The 26,568-nt window shown below is 48.2% G+C and overlaps 10 protein-coding genes and 1 non-coding gene across 11 annotated transcripts; 4 read left to right on the top strand and 7 right to left on the bottom strand.

Annotated features, from left to right (window-relative positions):
• The first annotated feature begins 102 nt into the window (after positions 1-102).
• On the top strand, positions 103-1,674 carry F5B22DRAFT_437936 (uncharacterized protein). The gene is made up of 2 exons (XM_047971821.1): positions 103-104; positions 172-1,674. The coding sequence occupies exon 2, from the start codon at positions 392-394 to the stop codon at positions 1,442-1,444; it is 1,053 nt and encodes a 350-aa protein (XP_047827041.1). The 5' UTR covers positions 103-104; positions 172-391; the 3' UTR covers positions 1,445-1,674.
• Positions 1,675-6,656: 4,982 nt separating this feature from the next.
• On the top strand, positions 6,657-7,055 carry F5B22DRAFT_650450 (uncharacterized protein; the record flags this gene model as incomplete). Its single annotated transcript, XM_047979319.1, has 1 exon — positions 6,657-7,055. One exon carries the CDS (start codon positions 6,657-6,659, stop codon positions 7,053-7,055), a length of 399 nt encoding a protein of 132 aa, XP_047827040.1.
• A 110-nt stretch (positions 7,056-7,165) lies between these two features.
• Positions 7,166-9,449, top strand: F5B22DRAFT_437813 (WD40-repeat-containing domain protein). The gene is made up of 5 exons (XM_047971819.1): positions 7,166-7,393; positions 7,504-7,585; positions 7,644-8,538; positions 8,598-9,065; positions 9,114-9,449. Exons 1-5 carry the CDS (start codon positions 7,276-7,278, stop codon positions 9,342-9,344), a joined length of 1,794 nt encoding a protein of 597 aa, XP_047827039.1. The 5' UTR covers positions 7,166-7,275; the 3' UTR covers positions 9,345-9,449.
• Positions 9,450-9,974: 525 nt separating this feature from the next.
• F5B22DRAFT_650448 (uncharacterized protein) lies at positions 9,975-11,274 on the bottom strand (the record flags this gene model as incomplete). Its single annotated transcript, XM_047979318.1, has 2 exons — positions 9,975-10,599; positions 10,775-11,274. 2 exons carry the CDS (start codon positions 11,272-11,274, stop codon positions 9,975-9,977), a joined length of 1,125 nt encoding a protein of 374 aa, XP_047827038.1.
• A 1,640-nt stretch (positions 11,275-12,914) lies between these two features.
• Positions 12,915-14,219, bottom strand: F5B22DRAFT_660014 (uncharacterized protein; the record flags this gene model as incomplete). Its single annotated transcript, XM_047980247.1, has 2 exons — positions 12,915-13,394; positions 13,557-14,219. 2 exons carry the CDS (start codon positions 14,217-14,219, stop codon positions 12,915-12,917), a joined length of 1,143 nt encoding a protein of 380 aa, XP_047827037.1.
• Positions 14,220-15,875: 1,656 nt separating this feature from the next.
• On the bottom strand, positions 15,876-17,244 carry F5B22DRAFT_660012 (ankyrin repeat-containing domain protein; the record flags this gene model as incomplete). The annotated part of the gene is made up of 2 exons (XM_047980246.1): positions 16,680-17,244; positions 15,876-16,224 (listed from the first exon to the last, which is right to left on the bottom strand). The coding sequence occupies exons 1-2, from the start codon at positions 16,946-16,948 to the stop codon at positions 15,876-15,878; spliced, it is 618 nt and encodes a 205-aa protein (XP_047827036.1). The 5' UTR covers positions 16,949-17,244.
• Positions 17,245-18,146: 902 nt separating this feature from the next.
• F5B22DRAFT_622694 (uncharacterized protein) lies at positions 18,147-19,458 on the bottom strand. The gene is made up of 4 exons (XM_047975985.1): positions 19,037-19,458; positions 18,900-18,956; positions 18,581-18,805; positions 18,147-18,508 (listed from the first exon to the last, which is right to left on the bottom strand). The coding sequence occupies exons 1-4, from the start codon at positions 19,253-19,255 to the stop codon at positions 18,479-18,481; spliced, it is 531 nt and encodes a 176-aa protein (XP_047827035.1). The 5' UTR covers positions 19,256-19,458; the 3' UTR covers positions 18,147-18,478.
• A 1,861-nt stretch (positions 19,459-21,319) lies between these two features.
• F5B22DRAFT_437716 (uncharacterized protein) lies at positions 21,320-22,519 on the top strand. Its single transcript, XM_047971817.1, has one exon. It carries the CDS (start codon positions 21,411-21,413, stop codon positions 22,506-22,508), a length of 1,098 nt encoding a protein of 365 aa, XP_047827034.1. The 5' UTR covers positions 21,320-21,410; the 3' UTR covers positions 22,509-22,519.
• Positions 22,520-22,990: 471 nt separating this feature from the next.
• F5B22DRAFT_437718 (uncharacterized protein) lies at positions 22,991-24,023 on the bottom strand. The gene has a single exon (XM_047971818.1). The coding sequence runs from the start codon at positions 23,800-23,802 to the stop codon at positions 23,254-23,256; it is 549 nt and encodes a 182-aa protein (XP_047827033.1). The 5' UTR covers positions 23,803-24,023; the 3' UTR covers positions 22,991-23,253.
• Positions 24,024-24,355: 332 nt separating this feature from the next.
• On the bottom strand, positions 24,356-24,454 carry F5B22DRAFT_t165. Its single transcript has one exon. It is a non-coding gene; the product is annotated as a tRNA-Leu (tRNA).
• Positions 24,455-25,523: 1,069 nt separating this feature from the next.
• On the bottom strand, positions 25,524-26,450 carry F5B22DRAFT_622690 (Tim17-domain-containing protein). Its single transcript, XM_047975984.1, has one exon. It carries the CDS (start codon positions 26,247-26,249, stop codon positions 25,578-25,580), a length of 672 nt encoding a protein of 223 aa, XP_047827032.1. The 5' UTR covers positions 26,250-26,450; the 3' UTR covers positions 25,524-25,577.
• Between the last annotated feature and the right edge of the window lie 118 nt (positions 26,451-26,568).

Genomic DNA, 26,568 nt, shown 5'->3' with positions numbered 1-26,568 from the left:
CATTTCACGCTGCCACCACCCTCCCCGCTCCCTGGGGTCACCAGGCCCCAAAGATTCGCCTTGTGTCGGCACGAATCCGCTCCAGTCGAAAGACCCTCCTCCTGGTGAGTTTATCTGAAGTCGGCCTTTATTTTGCTCCGAATTGGAATCTAAGGGGCGAATGGACTGTAGAAACGAGCCAAACGCAGCGCCGCCCAGAGAGCGGATGGCACTCGACGTCCGCGTTTCTAGCAACCACTGTATTACGTGCCGAATTCGACGAGACGTACAGGCCATAATATAACGGGTGGTATACAAACCTGACCGAACGCCTTATTGAGATCGTCACCCACCAACGACGTCTACTAAGGCCCGCGCCTCTTTTATTCAAGCGTACCGACAAACCTCGAGAATGGCTACCCTTATACCTCGCGGATATCGCTCCGCCACCGAATACCGTTTCGACGAAGAACAGACCGATGCTATTGTTCGAACCGCCGCCTACCATCGTAAAGACTACTGTCTCTCCGTGATCTGGTTCTCGCCTCGTGAACACGTCGATATTCGTCCGTCACTAGCAACACCCTTTCGGCGGACTTCGAACGTGGGACTCGGCTCTCTCGATCGGCTACCCCTCGAGCTCTTGTACGACACGTTGTTCCGTCTGGATATGCATTCTTTATTCAAGTTTCGACAAACAAATCTCAGATCGAGACAGACGGTAGACTCCCTCAAGCAATATCAGTTAGTAGTCTCGTATGGACTGAACCTTCTCTGCGCCTTGTTACGAACACGACTTGCCATCGGTATTTCTCTACTCGACTTTTACAACGTACTATGTACTAAGGCTTGTACTCTTTGCGGCGAATTCGGCGGATTTATATCCCTTCTAACGTGGAAGCGATGCTGTTTCAAATGCCTCAAGGAGGCTCCGGAAACCCAAGTGTATACTCTTACCGCTGTCCGAAAGCAATTCCACTTGACTAGGGTCGAATTAGACCAACTGAGGTCATTCAGGACCTTGCCTGGAATATATTCGATGAAGGAATCTGTGTACAAATCCCGTATTGCGATCGTTTCTGTTCATCAGGCTATTTTGATTTGCAGACGGCAACCACATACACGGGCGCAAGCCCAGCCAGCGAGCTCAGAACGAAATAAAAAATTCAACTTTATGGGGTCGTGCGCACTTCCTTATTACGATAAACTAACCGGCAAAGTCGAACACGGAATGTCGTGTGCTGGGTGTCAACTTGCTCTCGAAAAAGACATTATCGGCACTAGGGGCGAGAAATGGGCATTCGAGGCTCGAGACAAAGTATATGCGCGAGATGGCTTTTTGGAACATTTTCGATGGTGTGAACAGGCACAGCTCCTGTGGAGATCGAGTGGCGAAGGTAACAACCGGCCAACCGAGGTACCAGAGGCTGCTCGGAGAGGAGGCTACTTCAACAAGAGAGAATGACAAGGATGTGAAATATGTTCGCCAATGTGATCACCCATAATGCGTAGCTCCGCCTCGTCTGGGCGTGCTCTGTCAAGCAATTCGTCACATCTTTGATTCAAGTAGCAGTCCCGGAATCAGCCCCCTTGCCCGATTTCAGGCAAAATTGAAGCGCGTTGGCTCAGCCACGGCTCGGGTGCCTGATTAAAGAATGCACTAACGTGGATTGGTTGGGCCATAAAATAACTAAGTAAGCAGTGAAAGATACCACTAACTATATTCAGTAAGTAGAGCTAGGTGACAACTTCCGTCGTTTTCGGCGGCAGCTGCCGGCCTTTTCGTAGGGCATTGTCATCGGTGGTGGTACTGTATAGTGCAGCATGTATCTACCCAGAAATGCTGAAGGCTATCAGATGCAGCTTGCTTGTGGCAAAATTCAAGTTTTCGATAGCCATTTTTATGCGGGCCTGTCCCATCTAGGATGTCTCTAAAAGTGACTTCATCTCCGTCTCCTCCCCATGTATGCGATAATATAGCATACTGTGGGATGTTCTCACTGAGATATTCGGTGAATTCAAGGCTTCCATCACGTCGAATCGTTAGGAGGCGCATGATTTACCTATTCCGCAGCGCGAGGACTGTAATCTTGCGGTCGGAAAAGACTTGAGTTGTAGGGCGAAGAAATATGAGTTGCAGATACTATTCCTGTATAGCTCGTCATACGTAGTGATGAAGGGTCAGACTGGAAAGTGGTGTCAGCTATAGAATGTGCGCCTCCAGGTTGCCTTGATCAGCCTAATCGACAGCCTGACCAGCAGGCGCACCAATCGTTAATGCAGCATTAGGGTTGCATTCTCCGGCATCGCTACTTTGGCGTTACCAGATCAAATGACGGCAGGAAATATGCGAATTGAGCATCATATTTCGCAAAGGAAATTGAACTGCTGTAGAGCACTGTAAGTTCTTTCCAAGCCAGTGCACGTCCTTGTCGTGGTAGAATGTGATGAGGACATTGAACGAAGTTGCGACATATCTCACCACACTGTGTAATCAGCACAATGTCGTGCGACGCCACTAGTAGCTCCATTACCTTGCATAATATAGAGATGCTGTATAGGTATGGTATAAGCAAGGAGTTTGGCGTTAAGCTGTTCAAGTAGGTATCTATCTACCTACTGTATACTGACTGCGGTTTTATTACAAAGCTGTACGTTAGTGTAGTGTGACTAGACAGGTAGGGTTATGGGGAGTCCCGAGTGAGTAAGCCGCATGTCAAAACGTTCGGAGAGCAAGTTGAAGAACAAGTTAAGGCGACATTACGCTTAGGGATGACATGAATATCCCTGTCTTGGGTCAGCGATGTGCTTGTGATCCATCAAGTTGAGTTTAGCAATGCTCATCGATCAAAAGACAAACTCGAACGCTGCACATCGCTGCCGGAAAGGCAAAACCCTAAACAAGCACTATGTAAGTCGAGTAGACTCGTCAAAGGAGGAATGAGAGGACCACCGTCGGCGCTCACGCAAGATAGGTTTGATGGATACAATGCCTAAGTACAGGTCAGTCGGGTTGTCACAATGCATTTCGTGGGCCGAGACGACCGGGAAGCTGATTGGGCGGGAATGGAAAGGATTCTACCCGATGGTAACATCCCGCAGGATTGCAGGCAAAGAATGGTTTGGTCGTTTCAATAATAAATTGAAATAAATCCTCGGGCAACCGTGTCAGCCTGGTCGAAAGGGGAAACGCTTAATCTCCGGTGTGTGGGGCTGGAGCGATTGCCCTCGGGAACCTGTGCCAGCAAATCTCTATTTCGACGGCCCGGTGTCTCCAAGGACTTTAGCTTAGCACCGACCGGAGTCTGCAATATCGTGGATAGGATAGCCCGTGTCCGTGTCCGATGGTTCTAGACTACCGACAGTTGAAAATAGGCACAGCCACCATCGCCATAACACGTCCAACTATAGAGAGCATAGGTAGGCATACCGGTATAGCACACATGCATGTCTGCTCCAGCAGTGCTCTGTAGGTACACTACGTCGTAGGTAGGCTCCTGCATCGCTTTCAGACCGCTTCTTAGGGCTTCTATGATGCTCCTCCTCCTGGCCCCCAGTCCTCAAAGTGCAAAGTGCAAAGTGCAAATGTAGGTATGTAGGGATGGATGCCTTCGTGTCATCCCCGCTCCTTTGCCGTGCGACATATCGCAAACCACCAACTTACGCCGTCGTGTATGGTGGCCGCCACATATTACCAGGATTACGTTACCACAGTCCACAATCGAGTCCACATGTGCATCGTGTGCTGCTTCGCTTGTGGCACGGCTTCTTGTACAGCAAAGACACTAGAAAGGGTGACTCCTCTGATAGCGGCGATGGCCGATGACGATTTCTGTCTTAGGTATGTGACTGCGATAAAACTGTTTGCAAGGTTTTGTACGCATTTGGTTGAGGTGACTTTGGTGATATGGTTACAACGACAAACGATCACCTCACACAGTTCCCTTTGACGTCGTAGTAGAATGTCCCGTCTAGCACTCTAGAATATCACGAACACTCGGGTATTACGGCCGACGTAGTCGAGCTAGATCGAGGGAGAGAGGAAAGGACCGAAAGGTGTCATCTTGTTAAGCGACTACAACGCAAACGAGTTCCAATAAGAGCCTTGCTTCTAGTGCAAACAGTTTTGAAATCGGTGCCAGCTTTCCTTCCTAGGTGATGAGTGCAGTCACATTTATCACATGAGTGCAGAGGATGAGGAGGAGGACCAAGCGCTTGCGGACAGCAAACTGTCTTCAATAAAGTAGGTATGACGGTAGGTAGCCAGGACATAACAAGGACGCGAAACGCCAGGTCGCAAAAGTGCCTACAACTAGAGTTCTCATACATTCCCTGCCGCGTTGTTGGAAACCCGAATACATGTACTTCCTCACCTACTGTAGGCTCGAATCCTGGATGGGGCGTGGGGGTGTTTCTGTGAAGTGAGGCAGTTGCCAACCAGTAACTTATCAGGATGTACATGATGTAAGAAGTGCGTTTTGCCTACATACATACCTAGTACATACATAGTACTTACATACCTAGTACAGGTAGCAGACAGGTAGGATACAAGTGAGTTAGACCTGTATCCGCCCGGGAAGGTTCTGCCCTGCTACCCTACCTAACCCACTACTTCGTACTAGCGTCGCTCGGTGGAGCAACAAATAGGATGCTCTCTCGACTCTGCTGTGGCACCTAGCGCAAGTTAGGCTGTGATGACATCGCATGAGATGCTGTTCTTTGGAGCGTGAATTAGGTACTTACGAAGTAATTGCACGTAAATTGGCACCGTGGGCAAAGCAGAAGACCATCTCGACAAAGACTGCACATTAGCGTGTGAACAAGACTTGGCAAGCAGCAACTTGCCCCATCGAGTAATGAAATAGTGGTTTAGTTAATGGTTCAGTTAGTGGTTCAGTTAGTGGTTCAGTTAGTGGTTCAGTTAGTGGTTCAGTTAGTGGTTCAATTGTCTGCATGCCTACCCCTACACGATCGTTGGACGTATCTACACATAATTCAAAGTAACCAGATGCCCAAGTACAAAAGGCGCCCACTTATCACGGCATTCTATATTTTGTCAACTTAAGTAGGTAGTCAGTCCTATGCAGTGTGGTCTACGACTCACCTTCGACACCTACACTTAGCGCGATAGGCTGGCTATCTACCTAGGTAAGGACTTGCCACGCGTACTACAGTATGTTCCTTTTTGAAAAAGGAATATCAACATTTAGTGAGTGAACAATACCAGGAGATGCGCTACCAGCATACCTGTCGGAATGATACTACCACGATAAGCGATCGCATATCAAAGGGGAGATTCATGCATAAATAACTGAAGCAGACTGTGAGTAAAAACAGATGCACCGGGTACTCGAATACCTAGTAATACTGCCATATATGCCAACACAGACAAATAAATACCGATAGCTTATATATCTCGTCCTGAACATCAGAAAAAGCAAGGATAAGAGGAAGAGATCATGCTTTGAGTGAGCTGACCTTGGGGAAGCGTGAATTTCTCTTCAAGGGGGTCTAAACAAGCCACTTCCCGAGATGGGCAAGGTGGGCCTATTTGCCCACTTACACATGACTACCTACCATAGAAATCTTCTACTATGTATAGAGGTTATTCTAAGGTTTAGATCTTCCATGATATATAACGCACTGAGAAGTACCGCTGAAAGTACATCTTACTAGTATATGTAATATCTAATGAAATATACCTAGGTAATGTAGTATGCAGGTGTTAGCTACCTAGATGAGTCAGGGTTTTAGACAAGAAGCAGCTGTAAGTAAGCATTTAAGTAACGTCGCAATAGTTTGCGTGTCTCATAGGTAGATATAGTATATCATTTACAGTTTAGCACACTGCAAGCCGCTCGACAGATAAGTAGGGCCCCCAAGGGCTCTCCCCTGTAACCCGCCCTGCAGCAGCATTCGCCCGAACCAGCCATAATGCGGTACAGGCTGGAGAGGCTGGATGGATCCTTGACCCGCAGGAGCTCGAAGTAACAGCAACCTGTGCCTTAGGTATGTACCTAGGCTGATGCAATTAAGTATGTACCTAAGTAGGTAGATGTAGGTAGGTAGATACATACCTAAGTTTGTACATGTGTACACTACACCACCTAGGTAACTAGGGGCAGGCGCCTGCAAAAGCGGGTCTCTCGGCTCCCTGAGCCAGCTTGTGTGCATGTCCAGCAGCCAGTACATACCTACGACGCCCGTCTCGCCCAGGCTGCCCAGGGTAGCAAAAGCCCCGCCAGAGTCCCCCCGGCAGCCTGCAGGAGTGGTGCCGATACATGGGGTGGTACGCTGACAATGTGGTCAAACTACATTGCACAGCAGTGTACCCACCGCGATGGCCAGGTCTACGGATGCATGGACAGATGTAGATGCAATGTACCCGAAGTGGGTACTGCAAGGTAGATACTTGGGTACAGGCTTACCCCCCTACCCCCATCCATAGCGCACAGTAGTATAGGTACCTAGGTACACACACGCGCAGATGCACTGCAAAACCCACCCACATACTTAGTGCTTGGTACCTGGTAGCCGTACCCAGTGTACACCGGCATAGGCTGATGTACATAGCACTGCACCTATCACCCGCGGCGCAGGAGGTACAATGTCTGCAGAGACACACAGGACGGCGTACCTACTCAAGGCACAGATGTCCTACCTAACCTAGTTCCACCATGCGGCATGGGCAGCTGCAGTCCAACAAAATCTGGGTACAAGCCGCGCTGGTTCTCTGGCTCCTCTTCTCTTCCATCCACCCTGCTGCCGTTTCTTCTTCCTCCTCCGGCGCCAGCACGAAAAGGTATCTTCCTCCCCTTTCCATCATACCCTCTGCATCCGCCATCCGCTCAACCTGCGCGCCGCGCACAACAGCATCATCCCAACGCATCGTTATATCGCAGCGCACCGAGCCAAGCGTTACGACTCAGCTCGACCCACCGAGATACCGACAACAGCTATGCTTATATGGTGACGAGGCTTGCAGGCGTTACTCATCTGAAGTCTTGCCAGTCTCGTTACTCACGGCCATTGGGTTCGCCGGGACCGGTTGTTTCGTCGGCCGCGATAAAACCTGACCGACATCTTCTATATCGATTCATCAGCTCCGCTCGAATCACTGGTGAGGCAAGCTCACAGATTGTGTCGCGACACGTTCGCACGCGGAATAACACGCGCCTCTGCCAAGAAGTTGAAAGGCCAATTGCTACCACACATCAGTATCTGACGCCTCGACTTTTTACGATATAACGGCCCGGTTATCCCCAACGATTGATTTATCGCAAAGTTTCGCCCATCATGTCCATGTATCCGCATCGCGGCCTCCCGTCGGCGGGCCGTCTCAATGAACTGCTGGAACAGATTCGTTCCGAGTTCGAAGCCCAGGCTCGTATCAATGAAGGCTATGAACAGCAGAGTATGTTCTTCGCTCGGTTCCGCCATCTTTGCAACCCTCTTTCAAAATATTCCCTTCCTATTACTCTACGTGAAAATGTTGGGACAAGCTACTAAATCAATGTTTACTAGTCCAGCAACAAGTTCAAGAGGCCTCGCTTATCAGAGACAAGGTCTATCAATTGGAGCAGGCTCATATGAATATCAAGAACAAGTAAGCATATAATCCCCCAGTAGTTGTTCTTAGGACCTGCCCCCCTGACTTTGTTTAGATACGATGAGGAGATTGTGCTACTCCGCCGCCAGCTCGATATCGCTCGAGGGAATGCGCCTCCACAGCCTGGCGTGCCTGGACCTCAGCACGGTGGCCCTTCCGCTCCGCCACCGTCTATTGGCGTCGGGAATAACCTCTTCGGAGGTATAATGACTGGCCAAGGAGGCCAAGGTGCTGGTTTGCCCCCTCAACCTCCTCCACCGGAGCACCAACCACCCGGAGCTCAGCATCCGATGCCACAGCCGCCTCCGGGTCTTCAAGGCCCTCCGCCCCCGCCTCCACCGCCGTCTCAGGCACCTCCATTCCAGCCTGCGTATGGACAAGGGCCTGGACCAAATGGCTTCCCTGGTCAAGCCCCTCAAACAACAGCCTCTCCTGGGCCTGCTAAGCGTGGTATCGGAAGACCTCCCGCTGGTGGCCCGGCTACCCCTCAGATTAACACACCCCTGCCGTACGCTGGCCCCGGCGCTTCGCCTCAAGTTCCAAATCATCCTACACCTGACCACAGAGTTGTTCATCCACCTCCGGGCGCCATGGTCAACAATGCACTTGGTGAGCTAGATCCCGACCGTGTTCCTGCGCATGTTAAGAAGACTCGTGATGATTGGTTCGTCATTTTCAATCAACATGTTCCCCGTGTGTTAGATGTCGACCTTGTCCACACTTTGATTCACGAGAGCGTTGTCTGCTGTGTTCGATTCAGCCACGACGGAAAGTACGTTGCTACTGGCTGCAATCGTTCTGCGCAGATTTACGATGTCAACACTGGCGACAAGGTCTGCGTCCTGCAAGACGAAGGCGCCGATGTCAGTGGCGATTTGTATATCAGAAGCGTTTGTTTCAGCCCTGACGGCAAATATCTGGCTACTGGGGCAGAAGACAAGCTTATCCGGGTAGGATCTTTCATGGGTGCTCTTAACTTATTACCATACCGACTAACCCATGTTCTTAGGTTTGGGATATCGCTAGTCGAACCATTCGCAATACTTTCGCCGGCCATGAACAAGACATCTACTCACTAGACTTTGCTAGGGATGGCCGAACTATCGCCTCCGGTAGTGGAGACAGGACAGTACGTCTTTGGGATATAGAGAACAGCACGAACATATTAACTCTCACTATTGAGGACGGTGTTACTACCGTTGCTATCTCACCCGATACCAAGTACGTGGCAGCAGGCTCTTTAGATAAGAGTGTTCGCGTCTGGGATATCCATCAAGGATATCTCATAGAGCGTCTAGAAGGACCCGAGGGTCATAAAGACAGTGTCTATTCAGTTGCCTTTTCTCCTAGTGGTAAAGAGTTGGTCAGTGGTAGTCTCGATAAGACAATCAAAATGTGGGAACTTTCGACCTCTCGTCTTCCAGGCAGTTCAGGACCTAAGGGAGGCAGATGCATCAAGACTTTTGAAGGACACAGGGTAAGTCTTAGGAAAGCTCATTCATGATGTTGTACTAACCAGTCGTAGGATTTCGTCCTTAGCGTGGCCCTCACACCGGACGCCAGCTGGGTGATGTCTGGGTCCAAAGACCGCGGTGTCCAGTTCTGGGACCCACGGACCGGTTACACTCAACTCATGCTACAGGGGCACAAGAATAGCGTCATCTCCGTGGCCCCTAGCCCAACTGGCGGTTTCTTTGCCACTGGTTCCGGTGATATGAGAGCTCGCATTTGGTCATATCGCCCGCTTACACAGTAAGGTACTCGCGTAAGGAGAAAGATGTCTGAGAGTATTCTAAGAGCAGCACAATGTCAATTCCAAGACTGACTAACTAGCTGCTGAAGATATCAGTAAATAAGCACGCATTACTGCTGTCAGTTCCTCCCCCGCTTTATATCCTGGGTCTACCCCCAAAGCATGGTTGGAAGATTGCGGAATCATGAGGAGCACCGTGTGATGGAGCGAGGGTATTAGGCAAGAGGGTGTAAAAAAAAAGGATAACTAGGACTGTTGTTTAATGATTCTTTCTCTCAACGCAGATAGCGGAGTTAAACCCCAATATTAGTGTGTTTTTGTTTTGCTGTTTTCTGATCGAAAAACACCCCTCTCTTGACCATAGTTCGACCGGAGTTCAATGGAAGCTGGTTCGGACAATTTGAACTTCCCGTCATACTCGTATTATGCGACGCAGCTGGCAAAAAATAGAGTACTGGAATTCGCGGTGGTTGTGCCAAAGTCTATATCGAGAGAACATACTAGATGGGGTTGGAAATTTAAGAATATTGAGATTCAGGAGGTATTATTGAGATAGAATAGGTCGTTGGTAGCACTCGGATCTTAAGCCGAGCTGAGCTAGTAAAATAAATACATTCCTTTTAAGCCGTGAGGCTACATCAGACCCTTGAAGAGATCGTCGAACGCATCGCCCTTTTTGGCTTTCTTCTTGGACGTCTTCTTGTCCTTTGGGCCCTTTTCCTCGACAGCTTTTGTCGCTGCCGTAGCCGTTTTCAGTTTCTTCGCTGGTCTACTGGGGATATCTTCGTCGGGTTGGGCTTGTTTTTCCTGGGATGGGAGAGTTGCGCTCTCCGCTAATGGCATTTTGCTCCTTGCCCTGGGAATGTCTTTTATTTTCCCGGTGGCGAGCTTCTCCTCGGTTTTGCGAGATAGAGAATCCTTGTCTCTCTTTTGTTGCGCGGCTGCGCGCTCTACGGCCTCGCGGGATATGGTTTTACCTTTGCCCTTTTCGTCGCCGTCTCCCTGGTTCTCTCCCGGCGCTGCGCTGCTCTCACTTTGGTTTGAGCTGCGTTCGGCGGCAGAGGAAGCGATATTATTGGCTGTTAGTGTGTTATCGATAATTGAGGGTTGAAACTCTGTTACTGCTGAAGTGGCAAGTGCAGACGGAGATGGCGGCGGCACTGCGATGTCGCATGCTGCTTGGAGCTGAGCTAGGATTCCGAGGAGCACGACACCAATAGGGGAGAATTGCGTGTCTGCTATGAGCTGGGAAAAAGCTCTGTGCCTCGGGGGAGATCTGGTTAGTGGTTGTTTGAAACGGCATATGTGTTTGCATGAGAATAGCTATTTGGCGACGCATGAAAAGAAGAGTATGGAGTAATTATAGATATAAAGACGTAGATAACCGCAAGATGAGGAAATAGATAGTAAAATGAAGGAGAACTCCAACTCACAAGTAGCATTTTGGACTCAGCACGTCGCGTATCCACGTAACGTGTCTGACAACATTCTCATCCGTCACCACGCCCGTTGCAGCATCTACATCCGCATTTCCATCTGTCCTATTACCAGACGCCAACTCCTCGCGCCTGCGCTTCTTACTCTTCGCCTTGCCAGCCTTGGCCGCCTTGGCCGCCTTCGCGGCATTCTTTTGCGCGACGGCGACGGCCTCGACGAGGACCTCGACGAGCCTCGCGCAGTTCCGTCGCAACAAGCCAAAGTGGCGCCACCACGCGGCGCGGCGGTGCTGGTTCTTATTGCGATGCGCGATGCCTAGTAAAATTGGCTGGAGAGGCTCTAGTCGGGATAGAGCCTGTGAGTATGGCGTTGACTCATTTTCTTCCGCCTTTGCTTCTGTGATAGAGCTGGTATCTTTGGTGGTGGATGAGGAAGACTTGGTGGTGTTGACGGTTGGCGGGAGAATGCCGCGAACGGCGCTCTTTTTTGTGGCCATTACATTGTAAGTTTGTGAGATCGGTGTTGACTTGTACTAGTTCTGGTAAGGGTGCTAAGTTTCCGCGGTTGAGTCGTGTGAGTGAGTGAATGACTGAGAGAAGCTGAGTTGAGTTGGATGGGAGATTCTGATAGGATGAAAATGATTGGTTCAGACTTTTTGAGATGCTGATTTATGATTGGTTGGGTGGTAGCACCTATTCAATGGATTTGTATATGTACGTACAGCGATACTTTGGATACGCGTCATGTGTAGGTACCTCAACTCAGGCTCTACGAAGTAGCTTGATGTAAGTAACAAGGTTCTCGGACGCTCGGCAGAAGTTAACAGAGTAACCGACATTCAAGACGATAAGGAACTTGCTCAACAAGCCTTGAGCTTTATATTCCATTTTCTACGAATGCCTATATATGCCTTAGATTTACAGTGCCTACCGTGGTGCTATAGACGTACCTGCGTGGTAGCAACCTACATACACAGTACATTCATAGTAAGTACGTGAATGCACCTAGTTAATACTGAGCGTGACAGTGTGGAATACTCCCTAAAGCAACTACCGCAAGGTACCTACAATTTAGGTATATCCCCGCCCCCACGCATCGGGTACAGCCTTAACCTAGCAACCTCAGGTAGGTAGGTACCTGCCCTGCAGAGTACGGTAGGTATGGACAGTAGGTTACTTCTGTAGTGGCAGATCCACTTTGAACCTCACCTCCTTCCTGCCTTGTAAAACTCGATATTCAAGCATCGAAAATCATCTGCGCCCGCAGTGTTGCGTCCGTGTAAGATGCTGATACAACTTAGAACTCATGAATCTCTCTAGTCACCCCGATGCTAGCAGATACTTACCCAGCTGCAGGAATATCAGTCGAGAAACAAAGTATATGCCCAACACATTATTGTAGGTATTCAGCCCTTATTACAGTGTGGCTGCTGAAAATTTCTATGTCCTATTGCAAGCGTATTGTCACCAACACGTAAGAGCACGTAAGATAAGATGAATTTCACAATACTTGATATTCCGAAAGCAAACTCAATAGACAAGGGACGAAGTAGGTGACTTTAAGTGTCATGCAATAGATGAGTTTCGGATAGCCGGACATCCACAGTAGGATGTCATGTTCTCTCAACAAGGCTTATCCACAAGTTCATCCCGTGATCCATACCCCTAAACCCTTGAGATGAAAATCGTCGTCTCCCATTCATTCATTCAGGGGCCATTCATAGTGTAATGTTCAGTATCAGTCGAAGAAAACCCCAATCATCTTATTCATCTCCGCCTACTGTCCATCAATTTACTCGAATCCCTCCGAGTATCTCTCAAACCTCAAGGCGATCAGGCGAATACAACGCTAGTACTCTTATGGCGAGAGAGACCACGAGAATAAGAAATGTTCGTGATGGCTGCAATTGGCAACATAGGAAACTAACGTGAATGGAAACTGAGACTCGGTACCTCCGGGACCGTGGATATAACAGAGACCACTAGCTAAAACACATAACTGAAAACTTCATAACCCGGTTGGGTAGATGTGCTGTGGATCGTGGCTGTTTTTTCGGGCCCATCTGGATAAGTCTTTAGTTCTCGGTAATCGTGTTATGCAATATCGCCAATGAGTTGACTTACCTACAAATGCTTCTTACTCTACGAGCATTTTGGCGTAGAAGATGCCATTCTCGGTGACGTACCAGCGGAAGTTACCCATACGGTCTAGGGAATATCGGCTGCGAGAAGTCCACTGGCCATCAAGCTCGCGACACCAGTACATCCGGCTCTTGTCGTCATCAGCAGGCTTCATGCTCTGAGGCTCATTCATCTGGTTGTTGAAGGCGTTGTATTGATTCTGCATGTCGACTTCGCTCTTGGTTTTTCCCAGCTCAATACCACCCATAGGGGCGGCAGGAAAAGGCATACCAGTCGGTGTGATGGGAGGCGTGGGCTGCCCGATGCCGGTTGCCACATAAGTCGGGCCAACGGGTAGTGGACCGCCAGCCATGGGAGGCATGAACCCGGGCTGGTAGGTGGTCGCACAACCGGGCATCTGAGGAGGTTGCATAGGTGGCATTTGGCAGCCGGGAGCCATCATAGGGATCGGCGCAGTAGCCATACCAGGATGCACCTACAGTAAAGAGAAGTCAGCATTTTTCTCTGCATTCGTTGAGGCTAGTGGTTAAGCGTAAATGGAAGATAATATTAAATAATAGGATGGGCGACGAAATAACACATGTTAGTAAGCAGGTTAGAAGATGAAGCATTTTATACCGCCATGCGGCATACGGACTGGACTTGCATTCATGAAGGCGACACCAGGCCCTGTCGGCATGCAGGGTGGCATAAAGGCCTGAGGCTGTACCGGTTGATATGGAACAGCACCAGGTGCATAGAAAGCCGGTTGACTGCAAGGAGGACCACCATTCACCATGGTGGACGGCGGATCAGATCGCGGCACATAGATATGCTCGTAGGGACCATTGGTGGTATCAGGGACCGGGGGTTGGAAGTGGACCGCATTTGGGTCAGGTGTAATGCCAGCAGCAACAGTACTCATTTTGACCTGATGCGGTTGCGCAGGGTTGTAGGAGGCAGGGAGGTTGGTGAAAGGCAGGGGCTGAGTTTGCGGGAAACCAGGCTTGAAGTGACCAATAGGGCCGCGTGATTCCAGAACACCGTCGATGACAAGACCCTGGGGTGTATTGGCGACAGTATGAATGGGAAGACCGGCAAACGGATCAGGTCGCGAGACCCGAGGGGTAGGAACAGTGGTGCGTGGTGATGAGGGAGCTGAGGGCGGAGGACGAGTGTTGTTGCCGTTGTTGATGATTGCTGGCTTGAGAGGGGTCGATCTGGGTCGATAGTCGGGACGGGCGTTGTTGGGAATTGGGGAGTCGGGAGCTGCAAAGGAAACACGTCTCTGTTTCTTTATGTTGTCGTCTTGAAATGACATGACGGGTGAAATGAAAATGGAAGGAAGGGAGGCATATACTCAAGTATAAGGTAGACGGCTGGTGGACTTGAGATATATATCTAGGTAAGTGAATGTGGTTGCATTGGGAGATGCCCTTTTTACCGTTGCAATCAAGGTGCAATGGCAAGAATGAGAGAAGGGCATCTACGTGGAAAGAGTGCCATTGCCGTGCATAGGTGGGAAAGAGAACCCTATTGCGGTATTCTCGGCGATCGTCAATGGATGTGTGGGAATTGACAATAGAGAGACCACGAGGAATAGTGTGCATGTGATTGTGGCCCTGGCTTCTTCTCTATTGTTACAAGGGGGCATCAATGAGACCTCCTAAGTGCTAGAGCAGGACGGAGATGCCGCCTGTCCGGTCTCTCTTCATAGGCATCTACCTAGGTAGACAGACTGCTCATTCTATGGCTCACCGACATTCAGGTGTATTGAAGAAGGCAAACAAACTGCTATCGGGTGCGGGGCCAAGAGGGATTTATGAGTACAAATATGAATAGCATTAAAAGCCTCAATAGCTCCGATGACACAGACCATTGAAGAGAAAATGTTCAAAATCAGAGGGTGTGGTGGGGGGACCTACTCTATCACCGATGGTAGGAACCCAATTCGTTCCGTTCCATACATATTGAAACATGGAGGTTTCAGGGACGTCTTCAAGCTCAATGTCTCGTACCGGCCAGAATGGTAAGCAGCACATCCTTACGATGAGCTTTTTCGGGTTCTTGTTCCAAATCTTTCTGATGGTGGCGTTAAGATTGGAAGCAGAACAATGACAGCCGGTCTGAGGACTTGGGGTGGCAGAGGTTGGAACGGATATCAACAAGGTATTGAAATCGAATAAGAGTGACACTTTCAGGTATCTTTTAGAAGAGTTACGGGTATCATGAAGTGAAATATTTTGAAGGAGGCCAAATGAAGTCCGAAAGCTTTATGATCCCTGCGAATCAATGCGGTCCAGAAGTAGATGTTGCCGAAGCGCCCAATGTTACTTCCTATCTATGCACCTGACTGTAACACAGAGACCCATCCCCATTCGAAATAAGAACGTACATAGCAAATTCAGAGCATTGAGACTATTGAGGGCTATTGAGTGTTACTTACTCACTACTTGGGTAGTGTACGAAAGCGATGGTGCACCTCGCTTCTCTCACGCAGACTTTAATTTTACGTCGTTATAGAACCCCGAAGCGTTCTAATTCTTCAATAGTCAGCGTTCCCTGTCAAATCAAATCGGATATCAATAAGGACTAATACTGTTGTGTAGTCCTGTCTACACTAGTTAGCTCGTCATCTCCCAAACTCGCCTGCATGCCATCATGTTCATTTATATGCAATCCATCACCATCACTTTCAGATCACCACTATTTATGATTTCAATCTCTCTGAGCATTATGGCTGCCGCAGCTATCACTGTGTATAAATTACGTCATCCCAGGGCCGCATTGGGATGGAGCATGAAAAGACTACATGTGTGGCATATACGCCAGTGAAATATCAACAGTGTGAGAGAGGGAGGAAGAGAAGCTGAATATAAAATAAAAGATGACGAATTAGCGACCTGTTAATTTTAACAGATAGCCCTTATCGCATTCAGCTAGAGGCTGTAGTGTCAGTTTTCTATTACACATACACCTAGCCTGATTGCTGTCTCCCATCTATCATTATATCATCAAAGATCGTCTTCCATTCAACCTCATGTTTCTCATCTATCCAGACCTGTACCGCTGTCTTCCTTTCATCGTCTTCAATCGTCGAATAGGGAGGAGGGACCGCAATGGCATACATCATCTCAATCGCCTCCGTCGATCCCACGAAAGCGGCTACGTGAAGTGCTGTCCGTCCGTCATGATCTGATCTCCTGTTGACGTCAATGCCGGCACGCAGCAGGGTTTCGAGCACCAATCTCCCATCCTCTTTATTGTCGGACATTCGCAGGATTGCCTTCTCTACGGCTGCGCATTTTTCGTCTTCTTCACTCGAACTTATGATTGTGGCATCTGTCAGGGAACATTATAGCACTAGGGTAGAAGTTACCCCGAAGGGTGGGGACAGCGTAGAAGTTGACTATATAAAGGTGTCCAGGCTCCCTCTTCATGTTTAGAGAGCGAGGAATCAATAGTATTGAGCCCTTACCCATACCTTCAACCTATCTACTTCCTACGTACTACCTACTGGTGATCTAGCCTCACTCTGGGGACATACCGCCATGACAGCATCATATTCAAGCAAGATTTTTGCTATTGGCACTCGTTGTTTAATAGCAGCTAAGTCTTACCCTGATGGTCTATGGGGTTGGGATCTGCTCCCGCGGCGAGCAATGCACTGGCAGCGAGCTCGTTATTGGAATTCACGGCGGAGTGTAAGGGTGTCCGACCCTATGAATCCTTGCAGTCTAGATCGAGGCTTAGCCCCCTTCTATAGAGGCCTATCAAGAACGTCATGAACTCCTCTGCATTCTTATTCTGCTCGGTGACGATATGAAGCGCTGTGTGGCCCCAGCCGTCTGAGGAGGCGGCATTGACATCTGCTCCAGCCCCAATAAGATCGTACGCTGTCGATCTAGCACCCTCTCTTGCAGCAACATGCAGTGGCGTCAAGCAGTATTTGTCAAGTGCTTCCGTAGCAGGCTGTCCGTCATGGGGATATTGTAGTATGATACTCAACATAGAAGCGCCGTTTTGAGCAGTAGCGATATGTATAGGCATGTTGCTGCCGTTGTTGCGGAGTGCAGGATTTGATCCCTTATGAAGCAGTAGCTAGGCTGCTGAAACGTTGCTATTTAGCACTGCGCGATGAAGAGGCGTGTCCCCCTCGTTGTTTTGAATGCTTGGATCGGCGCCATTTTCCAGCAAGAGCCATATGATCGATCCCGCGCTCTTGTCTATAGCAATATGCAGTGCGGTATTTCCGTTAAGGTCAGAGACGTCAGGGTTAGCGCCTTAACTTAGAAGATGCTAAACTAGCATCCTGTGGCCGTGTCGAACGGCGCATGCCATTGCTGACCCTCCGCTCGTTATAAGATCCATATTCTCGTCTCTCTCAAGAAGCTGCGCGATGAATTCTTGGTAGCCATGGTCAGCAGCCCAGTGCATTAATGAGATCGTTCTCGCGTTTCTTCCCGTAAGCACACCGACAAGTTCGCGGTCGTCATTTTGAGCTGCTATCTCTAGGGCAGAGCAGCCGTCATTACCCCTCGCATTAATGTTGGCACCGGCGCTTGTCAGAGCCCTGAAGATGTCCAGCATGCCTTGTTTTGCGGCATATATTAAAGGAGTATGACCTTCTTTATCAGGCAAATCCACCACAAGCGGATGTAACAATGCGTTGTGCCCCCTCGGAGATATTAGCTCCATAATTGCTCCATTCTGCTTCAACGCGATGGCCTGGTGTAATGCTGTTTGTCCGTCTTTATTCTTGATATTTGGGTTGATTCCATGACCTAGGAGCTTCTCTATCATGTCCGGGTTGCCATCGTCTTGGGCGCCTCTGACAGCATAATCTGACAGCCTGGAGACGAGAAATATCGAAAAGCCATCGTATGATCTCCGCATCTGTTGGGCGATCAGGAGCTATAATGTGATGTCAGCCGCGAAATCAGTAATTATATTTTTGGTTGTTTACATTGTAAGTTCAACGTGGCATCACCATGAATATTACCGCCAGCGGCGACACTATGCGTGATGTCTTGACCGATATTGATGCCACGGGCCATGAAGATTATGATGAGCTAATAGCCGCGGTAATTATAGTCGTTGTGAATATGAACCGGCTATACCGAGATATTCTAGAGCTTACCAGCCTTGCTATGGGACCAAAAAGGCTTACGAAGAGACAATTTTTGAAATACAGATCGGAAACTACTGGCAAAGTAGAACAATCACATTTGTTTATCACTTTCAGAAACTCGAAATTACTAATATCTATGATGTAGTCGTTACTATCTCGACGTCCTTCATGTAGCGTATCACTCCCAGATACAGGTCTCTCATGGTCAGCACTACAATTTGGGAAATGTGCTGGTATCTATCCCTTGTAGGATGATCGTCCCCCTACAAATAACCCCATAAATTGCAGATGTAAACGAGTAAGCCGGTTTGATTTGAACCCGCACATAACACTTGATGCCGTGATATTACCTCCAACTGAGACACCATATCTGCAGGCATCGGGTCTAGCCTGCTTTAGAGGTTCTATGGCTACGCAGGTATGCTCATTATCTTCGTGTCGCTGAGCGCTCATCTGTCGCAGGGGTTCGTTCGGTGAGCCTAGAATGTCAATCCACCGCTTCAAGGTACCAACGAGTAGGATGAAATATCGGCGTCAGAGCCAAAGCGTACCATCTCCATGTGGTTTTTGTGGATACTGATAGATTCCCAAGGGTAGTGTGTAGCTGCTTGCTTGATGACAACATGCTCTCCAATACCTAAGCAGCGTGCTAATCGCTCAGCAGCCTCAGCAAAGCCTGACCCCGTCAGCGGGGTTCCCATGAAAGCGATGCCCCGAGTGCATTCGATTATTCTTCGCCGGTGTCCGGAATTGCTCATTGATGATGCATTGAGAGCCTAGAAAGTAATAATATACAGTAAGCACGGTGTACTATTGTCATGGGCGGCGCCGTGCATGCATTGTTTAGGAGTGGATGTGGAGATGACATACATCTTGACAAACGAGACCACTGAGGCTGTGAGCCACAAAAATGATAGGTCGACTCTTCTTCAGAGCGATAACCAATTAGCAAGAGTTTAGCAGTTTAGCAGGGGGTATGGTGGTAATATTGCACATATGCAACTCACAGCCTGCTCATCGGCATCCCGCGCAGTCGCGAGGGCTGCTAGAAAGGTTCCAGCATGCTCGCCGATACGGTTGCTCGACACTACGCCAGCCAGCTTTGCTGGATTGGCGTCGTAATTATATGTGAGAATCCTTGCGTTTTTTATTTTGGATGGCAGTAGGCTCTGAGGCCACGGCGTATCACATCCATGGACGGTCCATGTTCGTTCGCGGTCACCCATTAGCCCATGTATGAAGACGATGCTGAGAAAATGATCAACCTACTCTACTATCGCATTTTCTACTTCCCAGAGCATTTTCAAGCCATAATTATCGTCCTTGGCTCTAGCATGTTTAAGTAGTTTTAATAGAATCAACTTCATCTCTGCAAGACTATCCAAATTGCGATATCTGCTGTTTAGGGACGAAACAAAGAGAATTTAGGCTGAATTCAGGCAAGGTGCAGCAGTACGTCTTAATTTTCTTTTAGATTTTTTTGCACAAGTTTTATATATGCATTGGTTATCGCCACGTATTTCTTGGCATGTCATGAGACGTGGTGCCCTCAGTCAGCAATAAGCGAGCCAAACGCCTTCATCTATGTTGGAGAGTTTCATGAGTAAAATTCCGAAGGCTTATGTCTCTGATGTGAGGCTCTAGCGCACCTAGATTGGCCACAGCAAACCACTAGAAGGGCTAGGCTGAATCGATATACTTGATATGACCTCGGCCAACTCGGGCTGTGTGTCAGGGGCGCGCTGAGTACTCGTACGTACGAGTCGGCAACTCCGAGAGTCCCTCAAGAATCGGCCATAGTCAATTAAAGTGATATATGAACCCTCCACTCTGCTCTCGCATTTTAAGTTGTGAAATGGGCAACTTCATCGACAGCAGTATCATTAGTATCGTAGTTCGTACTAGAAAGGAGGTACAATGGATCGTCGACCTAACCTATCCCCAGCGATCTTCACGATCTCGAAGACAAGTAGAACCAAAGTCTTCCAAGACTTTTTAGATCGAGCTATGAGCCCCATAACAGCGATCACAGCGGTAACGGATATCTCACCTTCCAAAGAGACCGCTTCGATCTCAAATAATCTTGTAGTCGCGAACATAGCCTCTAAATCTAAGGACAAGGCGGATAAACCTAACGGCGTCTGGGTAGGAGGCGATGCAACTAAAGTTGTGGCTACGGCCGGAAGCGTTACCACTAAATCAATAGCTGTTAGTAGGTAGTGGCTGTCATATGCGCTTCATGCCTATCGGGACTGTAGTTAACGTGCTGAAGATCCCGAAGCTGCGCGTAGGCAAGCTGAGGTATAGTCTCTCGTATGTCCTTATTACTGAGACCGAGGAGCTGAAGTTTCATTAACCAGAGAAATGAGGAGGGAGAGCCGCAGCGCACTCCATAGCCTCCTTCCAGCACCACTGCTGTCTCCGTGGGCCGTCACGCAACTCAATGCATCCTTGTGGGCGAAGACCTTAAGACTAATGAGGGTATTAGTATCTAAGAGCATGCATATATGAGTTTTTATTTTCAAATTACCTCAGCAATCAGATTGGCTTATCTACATATTTCTCTCAACACCTAAATTTGTTTACGCTAGCAGATATGAGATTGATACATTTTGTTGTGTATTTGTTATGCCGTATACTGATTGAAGAATGGACTACCTCGGGGTCGGGCCTTAACAATCCCTTCTAAGTAGACAATGAAACTATCGTTAATACACAAGCATCTTCTAATACATCGGCCAACGGCCTATGTAACTATATACAGAAATACCCTTTGTTCTAGCGGTGTGATATTCTATTGCGTCTATATAATGTCAGTTCCGAACCAGAACTTATGGCATTACTTTCTACGGCAACCTCAGATTATTCCAATCAGATATCAAGCATATTTAGTATTGATCTGAGGGATGATTAGAAACGTATTGTTGTTACAAATATTGCATGCAATACTACCCACTTTGACGCATTCATCGTGAGGGGACAATGCCAGCAATGCCCCATTTGTGATCTTAAGATACGGCTCACCTCCTTATGCCTGAGATATGATCGTTTGATCATTAAAATGCGTATTGTTAACTAGAGACCTAGCCAATATTCCAGCAAATTAAACCCCTCTAACTTCAACGAGTAGCCAGAGAAACTTTACACGTTGAAGCAATGTGAAACCCTGTGTAGGCTTGATTCCAATGACCTAGATGGGGAACGCGATCTTGGACGTAAGCACATTATTGCCACCAATCACACCATCATCATCCTTTTCAAGTTAATTCATTGCCTTATAGGCATGCCCTATCTTTTTATCTGCTTCACATTCTCTACCTTTTTGCAATCTTGAGCTATCATGGCAGATGAATTGTGCGAAAGGATTGGTTTCGCTTGAGAATGTACATTCCACCTTATGGGCCACAACCCTTTCAGGGTCCAGTTCCTCCCAGTCATGGCGCCCCTCAAATGCAACGTCCACCGTCGTTTGCTGGCGCCCGAAGGATGCCAGTTGGACCGCCTCCACATCAAAGACTATGGTCATCAGTGCCGATGAGAGGTCAGCCACCCGGCCAGCTACCTCCAAGCATGCCACCGCAGGTCCCGCCGCCATTCGTAAATCGGTCAACGACGTTTGCAGGGCCATTACCTTCGCCACGGGACCACCCACGACGATATTCTATACATGGTCCTACGACATATTGCCCTGGTCTTAGCCGCAGATCTACATGTTTTGACACAAGACATAACAAGATAAACGAAGAAGAGCAAACGCGGAAAGCCCGAGGAGGTCACAGTTCATCAAGCGGTAAGGAAAAGAGGGGAAAGGAACAAGCCGAAAAGTTTAAAGAAAAGCGACGCCGCGGCAGAAACATAAACACACAAAATTCGCCGCAAACGAAGCTGGAGGAGCGACCGAAAGATGGGCCAACAATGGTCAATATCACAATCCTCCCAGAAGGTAAAACCGGACACCTAGATGAGCTTGGTAAAGGCCGTGCTTCGTTTCGAAAAGATTCTCGGAAACCGAGGCCAAGAAGTAGAGGCCGTTCCTTGCCAGATGAAAAGCGGCCGCGCCGGGCTATTACAATGACTAGATCATCATCACCGCTGCGCAATCCTTTTTTTCCCGTGGCACTGCAGATGCCGACCCCCCAGGCGCCTCCGACGCACCCACAGAGTCCTCGCTATGAGAATATACGCCCGCGAAGCCTAAATGTTGAGCACGATGTACCTGTGAGCAGTCCACACTCGCCAATAAACCCCGAATCAAGCGAATCAATCCAGAAAGTCATAAATCTATTGAGGGAAATTAATCGGAAACTTCCGCGGGAGGACACAACCCCTGCTTTCCATGGCGGAAGCGTTATTCGGAGACGGAATCTTTCCCGTGAGATTAGGACTACTGATGACTGGGACGGAGAGAGTATTCTGGATAATGTCCGCACCGGAAAGTACGTCCTTGCTTTTATACCCGCGAAGTTTTTTTCGTCATAAGACATGTTGAAACCCTAAATTCTATTCCCAAATCCTTAAGGTAGGTGGCATTGAGGGCCCTCCATAGACCTCGTCTTTAATAAGTTGTTTCTTAAATTGCTGCAGTACAATTATGAAGGCTTTCGCATTGGGGTCGGTGAGGCACAGCTGAGTCCTGTCACGGTACCATATAGTTGAGTGTAGGCGCATAGGGTCTCGTCCTGAAAACGTCGTTTCCATCTTTTGGTTAGCGTAGCGGTTTAGTATTGCACCCCTATTCTGTTCCGTGACAAGTCCCGGCTAGTTTCTGGTACTGAATATCATATAATACTAAGCCCCCGTTGGCCTGACTATTTCCATCATGTTATTAATATTACCTCTGGTTATCCAATGCGACCTCGTCCGTCTTCTTGTGGAAATACGCGTACGGACTTTAGGCGGCTTTCATAATCTCTGCACACTTCCCTTAGCAGTACTAACCCGTTCATCAAATTATGGCACCTATGGGGAGTCTTCGTGTACTACATCACTCGCTATAGGAACATAACCGTGCTTCGAACCAATAGTAATAGTCCATAGATGGTCCGTTGAACCTCATAATATTTATGCGTGTTATCGCATGTCTCATGAAGACTCTTCTTCAAGGCACGCGCCCGTACCTGTAGGCGGTCGGCATGTTCGGCCGTACGTGCGTGTAACAATGGCAGAGGAGTGTTTTCAAAGCAAATGAAGCCAATACCACAATACTGGGCCAACGCTCACGATTTCATGAATCTTCACCACCCATTTCCTGGCTTTTAGTCACATCAGTCTGCCCAACAGGAATACTGCGATGCACCCATAGTGCACGGAGCCGCCAAAAAGTCACAAACAGACCCCAAACCCAAAAGCCGAAGCCTGCTGACAAGAATATAACATGTAAGGCCAACACAATGACTGTGAAGAAGAACCATAATACACCATCCGTGATTCCTTTAGAGAGCGCTGTCATACCCCAAGCATAGATTGCAGCGAGCCAGCAACCATCCAAGAGCAATATGCCACAAACGATGGCATACAATGAAGACATGATTATTCGTTTAGAGAGAGCTTCGTTGTTGGGAATCTGAGGAGACGCTGGCGATGACATGGTTGATAAACATAGCTGACAAAATAACCAAATTATAGATAGTATGGTGAACGCCATGAAGGTTATGAGTCCAGGCTCGGGACAGACCGAGGGAAAGATGAAGCTAAAATCACGATGCGGGGAGCGTCTCATTGTTGACTTGTGCATATGACTTTGTGTCTGTACGAACAGAGAGGTCGTGCTCATTTGTATGGTGGGGGATAATTATTGCTTCTCTGGACTGCTCAGCACAGTAGTTTATGTGCCGCCGGGTATGATTAGGGTATTAATCTAAATGTAGAATATAGTGAGATGAAGTTGACTGCACATCAACATCAAGATGAGAGGTGGCATCGCAGGCGGTATGGTACCTCATAGATGCATCTGCTTCGAACTAACAATAACAATTCATCGCAACCCCTGTACGCATATAACGTAAGCATTGGGCGCTACATCACTCCGTTTTCGAAAATCAAGGAGTGCTTCAATCATGGGGCTGCCTCATCCTAATGTTTGTATACTAGCAATGCTAATTGAATTCCGCTCATAGTTAACCACAAAAAACAAACCTAAATGAAAATGTCGAGATGCTTGCTCCGGCCCCGCCAGGTCAATGCCAATATTCACATCAACAGTAGTACCATCATTCTACTCACATAAATACTGAGGAATAAGCTGAGCTAATATGACAGACAGTAACAGATAGTAAAAACAAAAATATAGTACATAGTTTTTTTTGGGAATTTGCAAAAGATTAACTTGACAAGAGTGGGACTTGAACCCACGCGGATTGCTCCATGAGGAAATCGTGCTAAGGTGCTCCTTAACCTCACGCCATAACCAACTCGGCCATCTTGCCATTGCGCACCTCAAAGTAAAGTGCTGGTTGGAGCAACAACTGCAAATTACAGTTGATAAAGCACCTTTGTATCAACGAACACCTGCGTCAAACTTTAACTTAATCATGCCTTCCGTGTACATGTGTTTCTATATACCTAATTATAGATCAGCTTTCATAAGAGTAGTACTGGCATGAGCGTCATGGGTTTCATATAATGAAGCATTCTATGTCATATTCAAGCGTGATGGTATCCCTCAGCTCGTTTAGAACGGGTACAATACCATCGCAAAGTGTTCTTGAAAAGGTGCACTTCCTGCTTCTTGCATCTATATATCCTCTTCTACATGATTGACAATCCTCCAGGCAGTTTTATTGGTATACAAGTGTTTGTGACCTCAAAACAAATGTGATTTGAAAGAGCCTCGCCTGACAGGCGAAGTCTGAGGAGGATGGTCTGTTCTATCTTCGTATGCTTGGCTGTAGTGATTATCTGAACAATGAATGATATGAGACCTGGTATATTTGGATGAATATACTGCTGTCTTCACAGGATGCTCATTACCGACTTGTTGCCTCCATCCCGTAGCACAAATCTGGATGCGAGTCACACAGAGTCGAATAATGAAGGCACATGGTCTCGCCCTAGTCGGAGAAGACCCAGATAATGCCACATCATGTTCAAATTAAAACAAAGTGGCTGCAAGAATTCGAACAAGACTTATGTAGAGTAAAATGGAATCTCAATTGCCGCCCAAGCGCGGGTTTCAACGCCTACCGAACCGCAACCGTTGCGGCTTTCTATGCGAAATGACCCACCCCTAATTGATACACGTGCCCAGCTTGAGGAGAGATCATCTGTTACCTGGGTATCATATCATGCATACTCGCCCAGTCGAGTAAACCATTCATCACCAGGTTTAAAGCCATCGATCGTTCCAATGTCATATCGATGTCGAGCTAATATCCTACACTATTATTCATTATATGTACAGTGGCTCGGGATTCGGCGCCTTCGTTCGACACGAAACATTATTTGATTTTTTTTATAGACTTTGATGATGTTCGTGAGCTTCTGGCGTCGGGCCCGCAAGGATTACCCTTTTCGTTACCTGCTAGAAGTTAGCTTTCAGATATAGTCATGCTAGGAGAATGGTAATCTTACCGCCCAGGCGGCAGCAATTGTGGCAACGACACCACCCGATATCAGCATCTGCCGGCCTCCCCGTGTACTCCTGAAGATCATGCCACTCAGCCCTCCTGCAACGATAGTATTGGCGGCATCATGTTTGCCCCTGGCGTAGCCTATCAGGGAGTTGAGACAGTTATATGTTATAGCAACAACACCGGCTGAATTGCCCAGGAAAGGACCTCTCCTTGTAATAGAGTTAAGGACTGAGTTTAGACGCAGCTTGGGCGGTTGACCGGCAGACTTTCGGAGCCCCTCCTGGAGACCCCAGGCGCCACCTATCGTTAGGGCAGTGAGATATGTGATACCGGTTCCATAACATAGATCGTCACTAAAGCCACGTGACGGTATAGCAGTATGTGCTCCAGGCAAGTCGGTGAGGGCTGAGTCTTCTAGACTTAAGTACTCAAGGTTCTCTTTATTAAGGCCGGCTAGAGGGTGGAGCTGAGAAGGATCGGCGAAAGCAGAGTTGTTCAGGAAGGCATCGACTCCTTGAGCCTCGGATGGGTCGAATGGGCTGGGATTGAATGTGTCGGTGCGCTGTGTTGTTGGTTGCGCGGGAGCGGCAGGTTGGTGTTGTGACGATGACGAAGACTTGCGTCCTGTGAGGGCGTCCCAAATCGACATTTTGAGAGAATAACAGGTGCAATGGTAAAATAGTATAAGCACAAGAAGAATTGAAAAACGAAGAGGCGCAATGCGCGGTTGGATAGGCGGGCCAGGCAGGAAAATTAGCGCAGGATATGGGCGGTTTGGACGGTTTGGACTGGCCGCGGGTGCGGGTGCGGATTTGAGGATGGTGTCGCAGTGGTTGATTTTGACGATGATGGAATCTTGCGGGCGGGTATAAAAAATGTTTCCTACTGTATCTTTCATATGCCATTAGCCCCATGTTCGCCTGTGTGGTCCGTGCCCGCGCCTCTTGACTAGTTCTATATACCTCGAT

This window comes from Xylaria bambusicola, assembly GCF_022495145.1.
Source record: "Xylaria bambusicola strain CBS 139988 unplaced genomic scaffold F5B22scaffold_53, whole genome shotgun sequence".
NCBI classification, from domain to species: Eukaryota; Fungi; Ascomycota; class Sordariomycetes; order Xylariales; family Xylariaceae; genus Xylaria; species Xylaria bambusicola.
Note: the sequence above shows the minus strand (reverse complement) of the source record. Positions and strands in the feature narration are given on the sequence as shown.

Excerpts from the sequence above, each read along its gene's own strand:
- F5B22DRAFT_622690 (XM_047975984.1), bottom strand. The coding sequence starts at position 26,249 with ATGTCGATTTGGGACGCCCTCACAGGACGCAAGTCTTCGTCATCGTCA.
- F5B22DRAFT_437936 (XM_047971821.1), top strand. The coding sequence starts at position 392 with ATGGCTACCCTTATACCTCGCGGATATCGCTCCGCCACCGAATACCGT.
- F5B22DRAFT_622694 (XM_047975985.1), bottom strand. The coding sequence starts at position 19,255 with ATGGGTGACCGCGAACGAACATGGACCGTCCATGGATGTGATACGCCG. Across the intron at positions 18,806-18,899 it reads GTGGTCTCGTTTGTCAAGAT|GCTCTCAATGCATCATCAAT; the intron begins GTATGTCATCTC and ends ATTACTTTCTAG. Across the intron at positions 18,509-18,580 it reads ACAAAAACCACATGGAGATG|GCTCACCGAACGAACCCCTG; the intron begins GTACGCTTTGGC and ends TTGACATTCTAG.
- F5B22DRAFT_437813 (XM_047971819.1), top strand. The coding sequence starts at position 7,276 with ATGTCCATGTATCCGCATCGCGGCCTCCCGTCGGCGGGCCGTCTCAAT. Across the intron at positions 7,394-7,503 it reads TGAAGGCTATGAACAGCAGA|TCCAGCAACAAGTTCAAGAG; the intron begins GTATGTTCTTCG and ends AATGTTTACTAG. Across the intron at positions 8,539-8,597 it reads CAGAAGACAAGCTTATCCGG|GTTTGGGATATCGCTAGTCG; the intron begins GTAGGATCTTTC and ends CCATGTTCTTAG.
- F5B22DRAFT_437716 (XM_047971817.1), top strand. The coding sequence starts at position 21,411 with ATGTACATTCCACCTTATGGGCCACAACCCTTTCAGGGTCCAGTTCCT.
- F5B22DRAFT_437718 (XM_047971818.1), bottom strand. The coding sequence starts at position 23,802 with ATGAGCACGACCTCTCTGTTCGTACAGACACAAAGTCATATGCACAAG.